The sequence below is a fragment of the Mustelus asterias genome, unplaced genomic scaffold (genome assembly GCF_964213995.1).
Source record: "Mustelus asterias unplaced genomic scaffold, sMusAst1.hap1.1 HAP1_SCAFFOLD_107, whole genome shotgun sequence".
In the NCBI taxonomy this organism is placed as follows: Eukaryota; Metazoa; Chordata; class Chondrichthyes; order Carcharhiniformes; family Triakidae; genus Mustelus; species Mustelus asterias.
In genome coordinates, this window is record NW_027590151.1 from 17955 (window position 1) to 26789 (window position 8835).

General features: G+C 47.4%; 1 protein-coding gene across 1 annotated transcript; it reads right to left on the reverse strand.

The window, feature by feature from the left end:
* Nucleotides 1–1841: 1841 nt before the first annotated feature.
* On the reverse strand, nt 1842–8199 carry LOC144484449 (uncharacterized). Its single transcript, XM_078202978.1, has 3 exons — nt 7829–8199; nt 7240–7491; nt 1842–2592 (listed from the first exon to the last, which is right to left on the reverse strand). The coding sequence occupies exons 1-3, from the start codon at nt 8197–8199 to the stop codon at nt 1842–1844; spliced, it is 1374 nt and encodes a 457-aa protein (XP_078059104.1).
* Between the last annotated feature and the right edge of the window lie 636 nt (nt 8200–8835).

The window sequence follows — 8835 nt, forward strand, 5'->3', positions numbered from 1 at the left end:
GATGGAGAACTGGGACATCCTATCTCCAAACACATTCCCCCCCTGTTCACACTGAGAATTCCAGACTGGAGAACTGGGACATCCTGTCTCCAAACACATCCCACCCTGTTCACACCGGGAATCCCAGGGTGGAGATCTGAGACCAGACAGGATAGATGCAGGAAAGATGTTCCTAATGGTGGGGCTGCCCAGAACCAGGGGGTCACAGTCTGACGATGCAGGGTAGACTGTTTTGGGGAGATAAGCAGAAATTTCTTCACCCAGAGAGTGGTCAGCCCATGGAATTCGCCACCATAGGGAATAGTCGAGGCCAAAACTTATGTTTTCAAGAAACAGTTCGATATAGCGCATGAGGTGAAGGGGATCAAAGGATATGGGGAGAAGGTGGGATCAGGCTATTGAACTGGATGATCAGCCATCATCAAATGAATGGTGGAGTGCGTTCGATGGGCCGAATGGCCTCCTCCTGCTCCTATTTTCTATGTTTCAAACATATTCCTCCCTGTTCACACAGACTCTCGGGGTGGGAAGTGTGATGTGTTTGGGACAAATTGCTATTTGTAAAGTGAAGGTAGATCAGCAGCAGGAGTTAGTGAAGAGAGTGATGATAACCAGGCAGACACACTTACCAGGAAAGCTTCTCCAGAGGAGATTCCATGGGATTCACCCAAAACACAATTATTGCCACCCTGACACAATGGAAATGTTCAAGATGTTCAAGGGGTTCAATAATCGAGTAGAGATTTGATGAGAAACCTCTTTACCCAGTGAGTATTTGCCATGAATGGATTAAGGCAGTGGGCGGTTGAGCCGCTTTCACGGTGATGTTCGCAGTCGGGTGTCCCTGGAGTGGAACACATGGTGTCCATCAGCATGACTAAGATCCTCCATGACCAGTGGGCAATGTGGGGGCTGGAGTGCTTCATTTCTCCCCAGAACCACATCCTGTTTTGAAATTTGTAATTTTCCTTTGGGGGTTTTGTTTTTGGTGTTCACAGGAATCTGTCTGAGGCTCTGACATCCAGGAAGCTCACCTATTTTGGACATGTGTTGTAAATAGGGAGGGATGGCACAGTGGTTAGCACTGCTGCCTCACAGCGCCAGGGATCTGGGTTCAATTCCGGCCTCGGGTCACTGCCTGTGTGGAGTTTGCACTTTCTCCCGGTGTCTGTATGAGTTTCCTCCGGGTGCTCCAGTTTCCTCCCACAGTCCAAAGATGTGTGGGTTAGGTTGACTGGCCATGCTAAATTGACCCGAGTGTCAGGGGAATTAGCAGGTAAGTATGTGGGGTTACGGCAATAGGACCTGGGTGGGATTGTGGTCGGTACAGACTCAATGGGCTGAATGGCCTCCTTCTGTACTGTAGGGATTCTATGATTCTCTATGAGTATTTGGAAAAAGAGGGACTGCAAGGCAAAACACCTGGAAAATGTGTGCAAGGAAGGCCCAAGATGGCACGGGTGGATAATATCAGAATGTGGACTAGTCTCTCGATGGGATAGGCAGTGAGGGCAGTTGAGAAATCAGTGGAGAAAGATTGTTCAGAGTGCGGCCAACCCTGAGAACGAGGATGGAAGAAAGACAAGACACCTGTCGTGATAGGAAAGACTATTTACTATCCAGGATAAAATGAATACACCACATCTGCTTCTGTGGATCATTTCAGTGGAAATGTGCTCTCCCAGGCTCGAAGAGCATCAGCCCACTGGAAGACATAAGACTGGCCAGTCCTGCTGAGCAAAACCCTCCGACCCTCCCACTTCACCAACTGTCAGAATGAACATGGTTCAGTCCTGGATGTGATTAACAGCAGCAATAACAGCAGAATCCAACCCCTGTCATCACTTGTGAACTCGCTGGTGTCTCAGCAGGTGGGATGAATCACTGAATCCCTTCCCACACCCGGAGCAGGTGAATGGTTTCTGCCCGGAGTGAACTCGCTGGTGTTTCAGCAGGTTCGAAGATTGAGTGAATCCCTTCCCACAGTCACGGCAGGTGAATGGCCTCTCCCCAGAGTGAACTCGCTGGTGTGTCAGCAGGGTGGATGAGTGAGTAAATCTCTTCTCACACTCTGAGCAGGTGAACGGCCTCTCTCCCGTGTGAACTCTCTGGTGTCTCAGTAGGTGAGATGAATCACGGAATCCCTTCCCGCACTCAAAGCAAGTGAACGGCTTCAGCCCAGAGTGAACCCGCTGGTGTTTCTGCAGATTTGAAGACTGAGCGAATCTCTTCCCACACTGGGAGCATCTGAATGGTCTCTCTCCGCTGTGAACCCGCTGGTGTGTCAGCAGGGTGGATAAATCACTGAATCCCTTCTCACACTCTGAGCAGGTGAACGGCCGCTCCCCAGTGTGAACTCGCCAGTGTGTCAGCAGGGTGGAGGAGTCTTTAAATCCCTTCCCACAGTCAGAGCAAATGAACGGCCTCTCCCCAGTGTGAACTCGCTGGTGTCTCAGCAGAAGGGATGGATTAGTGAATCCCTTCCCACATTGAGAGCAGGTGAATGGCCTCTCTCGACTGTGAACCTGTTGGTGTGTCAGCAGTGTGGACGACTGAGCAAATCCCTTCCCACACTTGGAGCAGATGAATGGTCTCTCCCCAGTGTGACTGCGTCGATGAGTTTCCAGCTCAGACGGGGACCTGAATCCCTTCTCACAGTCCCCACATTTCCACGGTTTCTCCATGGTGCGGGTGTCCTTGTGACTCTCCAGGTTAAACAATCAGTTAAATCTCACATGGAACACGTGTACAGTTTCTCCTCGCTGTGAATGGTGTGATGTATTTTCAGACTGTGTAACTGGTTAAAGCTCTTTCCACACTCAGTGCACTGGAACACTCTCAATCAGGTGTGTGTGTGTCTCGGTGCTTTTCCAGTCACACTGATGTTAGAATGGCCGATGGTTTCACATCCCAGTGAATTGAGTGAATCAGATCTTGATGTTTGTTTTGAGATTTCTGTCTCAAAATTCTCCCCTTCTAATATCCTGTAAAAGGAGTTCTCAAAAATTACCACTATTAGTGTAGGATAAAAATTCAGAACAGACAGTTTTAGTTTCTCTGGAACAATCTGTCCTCTCATTCCCCCAAAGCTGTAAATCTGTCTATTTTTCCTCCATTCTCAGTCTGCTGTCCCTCCAACGCTCCTGAAGATGCTAATTCATGTTGATTGACAGATCAATACATAATGCTTCCTGTCCTCAACACAGAGACCATAACATCATGGAAAGTAGGAGGAATAGACCATTCGGCCCATTGAGCCTGCTGTTCCATTCAATAAGATGATGGTTGATCCGATTGTGCCCTTAACTCCACGTTCCCGCCTGTCGGCCATAACTCTTGTAGATAACAGTCTGCCTAACTCAGCCTGATGCAGCCTCCACTGCTCCCTGGGGAAAAAAATTCCAAAGACCCCCTGAGGGAAGAAATTTCTCATCTCCATTCGAAATGAGAAACCCTTCATATTTGGCATTCTGCCCATGTGGGGAAATAACCTCTCTTCATCTGTCAAGCTACCTTGGGCAGCACGGTGGCAGTGGTTAACACTGCTGCCTCACAGCGCCAGGGATCCGGGTTCAATACCCGGCTTAGGTCACTGTCTGTGCGGATTCTGCACATTCCCCCCGTGTCTGTGTGGGTTTCTTCCAGATGCTCCGGTTTCCTCCCACAGTCTGAAAGACGTGCTGGTTAGGTGCACTGGCCAAACTAAATTCTCCCTCAGTGTACCCAAACAGGCACTGGAGTGTGGCGACTAGGGGATTTTCACAGTCACTTCTTTGCAGTGTTAACGTAAGCCTACTTGTGGCACTAATAAATAAAATTTAAACTTAAAAAGATTACCCCTCATTCTTCTAAACTCCAATGACTACAGGCTCAACCGTTCCCAATAACATAACACCTTCCCAGGTATTAGACTGGTGATCCAGTATAACATGGGAAAATGTGAACTTGTCCACTCAGACAGAAAGAACAGAAAAAGCAGCAGCTTATTTAAATGAATTGCAGAACAAAGAACAATACAGCACAGGAACAGGCCCTTTGGCCCTCCAAGCCTGCACCGATCATGTGTTCCTAACTAGACCATCCGTTTGTATCCCTCTATTCTCAGTCTGTTCATGTGGCTATCTAGATAAGTCTTAAATGATCCTAGCGTGTCTGCCTCAACCACCTTGCTTGGTAGTGCATTCCAGGCCCCCACCACCCTCTGTGTAAAATACGTCCCCCGCATATCTGTATTGAACCTTGCCCCCCTCACCTTGAACTTGTGACCCCTTGTGTTTGTCATTTCTGACCTGGGAAAAAGCTTCCAACTGTTCACCCTATCTATGCCCTTCATAATGTTATAAACTTCTATTAGGTCGCCCCTCAACCTCCGTCTTTCCAGGGAGAACAACCCTAGTTTACTGAATCACACCTCATAGCGAATACCCTTCATACCAGGCAACAACCTTTTCTGCACTCTCTCCAAAGCCTCCACGTCCTTCTGGTAGTGCGGCGACCAGAACTGGACACACTATTCCAAATGTGGCCTAACCAACGTTCGATATAACTGCAACATCATATGCTAACTTTTATACTCTATGCCCCGTCCAATAAAGGCAAGCATGCCATATGCTTTCTTCACCACCTTTTCCACCTGTGCTGCCACCTTTAAGGATCTGTGGACTTGCACACCCAGATCCCTCTGCGTGTCTATACTCCTGATGGTTCTGCCATTTATTGTATAGCTCCCCCCTGCATTAGATCTACCAAAATGCATCACTTCGCATTTATCTGGATTAAATTCCATCTGCCATTTCTCCACCCAATTTTCCAGCCTATCTATATCCGGCTGTATGCTCTGACAATGTTCATCACTATCCGCAACTCCAGCAATCTTTGTGTCGTCTGCAAATTTACTAATCAGACTAGGTACATCTTCTTCCAAATCATTTATATATATCACAAACAGAACTCTGAGGTACAGAGCAATCTGGGTGCCTTGGCAGGGGAATCACAAGTTAGTTTCCAGGTGCAGGGTTAATACTCAGGTCCATGAACTCCACCACCGTGCACCCCACAAACTGTGTCACCCTCATCAGTGATACTATCCTCCTCTCTGACCACAGGCTGAACCAGACCAATTGCAATCTTCCTTTCCTATTTGACCTTGAGTTGAACTATTGGCTACATACTCTCACCGTCTCTAATATTACTGTTTCCACCTCTGTAAGACAATTAGATCCATCCTGCCTCAGTTCATTTGCTGCTGAACTTCTCATCTTGCCTTTGTTACTGTCAGATTTGACTATTCCAACGCTCTTCTGACCGATCCCCCATCTTCCATTCTCCATAAACGTACCCTCCTCCAGAACTCTCTGGATGGTTGGCAGTTTAGTGGGAAAGAGTGAAGAGAACGGAAGATGGGTTTCATGGACAAGATTAGCTCTTGAAGGGATAAGGGGAGATGGAGAGAAACTAAAGAAAGAAGTCAGTTTAAGGCCTGGGCTGGGCAGATCTTCAGAACAATTTTGAACTTCCGGGGTAGTGGAAGGGAGGAAAGCAGCAGAGGCAGCTGATCAGATTGTCTCAATCTTAGTGACAATGGGGCAGCACAGAGGCAGAGTGGTAGCATTGCTGCCTCACAGCGCCAGAGACCCAGGTTCAATTCCAGACCAGGTGGGCAGTTTGCACGTTCTCCTTAAGTCTGTGGGGGTTTCCTCCGGGTGCTCTGCTTCCCTCCCACAGTCCAAAGATGTGCAGGTTAGGTGGCTTGGCCATGCTAAATTGCCCCTTAGTGTCTAAAGATATGTGGGTTGGGTGTATTGGCCATGATGGATGCATGGGGATAGGGCCGAGGTAATATGCTCTGTTGGAGAGTTGGTGTAGACTGAATGGGCCGAATGGCCTCCTTCCACATTGCAGGGATTCTATGATTCCATGAGCTCCTCACACTCGTTGCTTTGGCAAGAATGGAGGAGACTGGGATACCAAGGATGTTTTAAAAAGAGCTAACTTGTGTTAGAGATATTAAAATTATTAACCACACTGGCTGTTCCAACACAAAGCTGATTTATTTGACTTTTATCCAGAATATGATCGGGATCGAGTTTATCAACATCAGCAGAAACAGAGCACAAAGGTATTTTTAAAGACAAATGATAGAAAAATATCAGGAAGGTCAATGCAATAAGAAGATTGGATTAAGTAAAAGCAAATTACTGTGGATGCTTGAAATCTGAAATAAAACAGAAAATTTGGGAAAAACTCAGCAGGTTTGGCAGCATCTGTGGAAAGAGAAACAGAGTTAACGTTTCAAGTCTGTACAGATCAGGTAAGAATGGCAGATTTCCCTCCCTCAAGGACACTAATGAACCAAAGATCCAATTTCTGGACTGTCAAGTTGAGATTAGGGAAGGGGATGAGAGTGAAGGTAAAGATTATGGGTGAAGACTTGAAGAATATGAGTAGCTTCAAGTTCCTGGGGTCAGTGATGGGAGGAGATGGAAATTTGGAAATGAAGAAACAGATTAGCTCTGGCTGCAGTAATTGGAAGATGTGCAGTGGAATATTCGGTGATAGAAAATCATCACTGAACTTGAAAAGAAAGAATCTACAATCACAAAGTAGTTGAGGCCAAAACATTGTGTGATTTCAAGAAGAAATTAGATATAGCTCTTGGGACTAAAGGGATCAGGATATTGAATTCGATGATCAGCCATGATCATAATGAATGGCGCAGCAGGATCGAAGGGCCGAATGGCCTACTCCTGCTTCTAGTTTTTATGTTTCTATGTAGTGGAGAAGAGATTGAAATGGTCTGGACATCTGTTATGGAGAGTGAGGGAGGAAATGTGGTGAGGGGAGTGATGGACATGGGACTGTCAGGAAGAAGGAGAGGAGGAATGTCTAAGACCAGATGGAAAGATGTGGTGGACAGAATCAGAAATACAGTGGGATTGGGAGAGGGATGGTGACTGACAGGAGGAGATGGTGAAGCAGCTTTGTGGTGATTCCAAGTAAAATGGGAAGAGGAGGAAGAAAAACACCCAGATCCCAGTGAACATGGATGTGGTTAACAGCAAAACCAAATTGTGGTAGTTACTCGTGAACTGACTGGTGTCTCAGCAGATTGGATAACTCGATGAATCCTTTCCCGCACTGGGAACAGGTGAATGCCTCTCCCCAGTGTGAATTCGCTGGTGCCTCTGCAGGTTGGCTGACTGAGTGAATCCCTTCCCACATTTAGGGCAGGTGAATGGCCTTTCTCCAGTGTGTGTGCGCTGGTGTTTCAGCAGGGTGGATAAATCAGTGAATCCCTTCCCGCACTCGGAGCAGATGAACGGTCTCTCCTCGGTGTGAATTCGTTGGTGAACAGTCAGGTTTGTTGAACTCCTGAACCCAGTCCCGCAGTGAGTGCACTTGAATGGTCTCTCGTCCGTGTGAACGCGTTGATGGGACATCAGTTGGCTGGAACTTTTATAGCACTTCCCACAGTCTGGGCATTTAAAAGGTCTCTCGTCAGTGTGAACTCGCTGGTGTATCAGCAAGTCAGATGGCCGAGTGAATCCCTTCCCACACTCGGAGCCAGGTGAATGGCTTCTCCCCAGTGTGAGTCAGTTTGTGTAAATGCAGGCTGCTGGACTGAGTGAATCCCTTCCCACACTCGGAGCAGGTGAACGGTCTCTCCCCAGTGTGAACCTGCCGGTGAACCAAGAGGTTGGATAATTGAATGAATCCCTTCCCACACTCAGAGCAGGTAAATGGTCTCTCTCCAGAGTGAACTCGCTGGTGCGTCTGTAGGTGGGATGACCGAGTGAAACTCTTCCTACACACGGAACAGGTGAATGGCTTTTCCCCAGTGTGATCACGTTGGTGTGTCAGCAGGTGGGATAACTGAGTGAATCCCTTCCCACACTGAGAGCAGGGGAATGGCCTCTCCCCAGTGTGAACTCGCCGGTGATTCAGCAAGGTTGCTGACCGAGTGAATCCCTTCCCACACTCGGGGCAGGTGAACGGCCTCTCCCCACTATGAAGTCGCTGGTGATTCTGCAGGGCAGATGAATGACTGAATTCCTTCCCACAGTCCCCACATTTCCACACCTTCTCCCTGGTGTGACTGCGCTTGTGTCTCGACAGGCCAGATGACTGGCTGAAGCCTCGCCCACACACAGAACACACGTACAGTTTCTCTCCACTGTGAACAGTGCTTTTTCCTTCCATGTTCAAAATCCGATGAAATTCAGGTTATGATAAATTAGGTGACCCCGTCAGATTTTGATGTGATGTTTGATTTCTGTTTCCTGACTGCAAATCCTCCCCTTCTAAAACCCTGTGAAATTGATTTAAAACAGAAAAAAGGGCGTGAGAGAGAACCCACAAGAACACAAAGACAGGTTGTGAAATTGAGCTGAATGAATCTGGTAATTTGTGGGGCCGGCACTAGGAAAACGTGACCATGGAAACTGCTGGATTGTCACAAAAATCAGACAGGTTCAGTAATATCCTTCAGGGAAGAGAACCTGCCGCCTGTTCTGTGCCTTCACAAGACTCTGGACACAATGTGAAGAGAGACAGAGAGTGATATATATACACATAATATATACATACACACGAGAGAGATTGCCCCAATACAAACTTCACTCCCTAACCACGCTATCCTTCTCCCGAGCAACTATCTGAAGTGAAATTAATTTCACAACATTACTGCCATCCTTTACCCAAAACTGAGCTTCCGACCCTGTACCTCTAGACTTAACCACCCCATCTCTGAAATCTCCTCCATCACACAACCCTGTGAGATATCTGTACTGATCTAATTGTGGCATCATGAGTGTTCCACATTTCAATCACACCAAC

Excerpts from the sequence above, each read along its gene's own strand:
- LOC144484449 (XM_078202978.1), bottom strand. The coding sequence starts at position 8,199 with ATGGAAGGAAAAAGCACTGTTCACAGTGGAGAGAAACTGTACGTGTGT. Across the intron at positions 7,492-7,828 it reads CGTGATCACACTGGGGAAAA|ACCTTTTAAATGCCCAGACT; the intron begins GCCATTCACCTG and ends CACTGACGAGAG. Across the intron at positions 2,593-7,239 it reads CGCACACACACTGGAGAAAG|ACCATTCATCTGCTCCAAGT; the intron begins GCCATTCACCTG and ends CACTGGGGAGAG.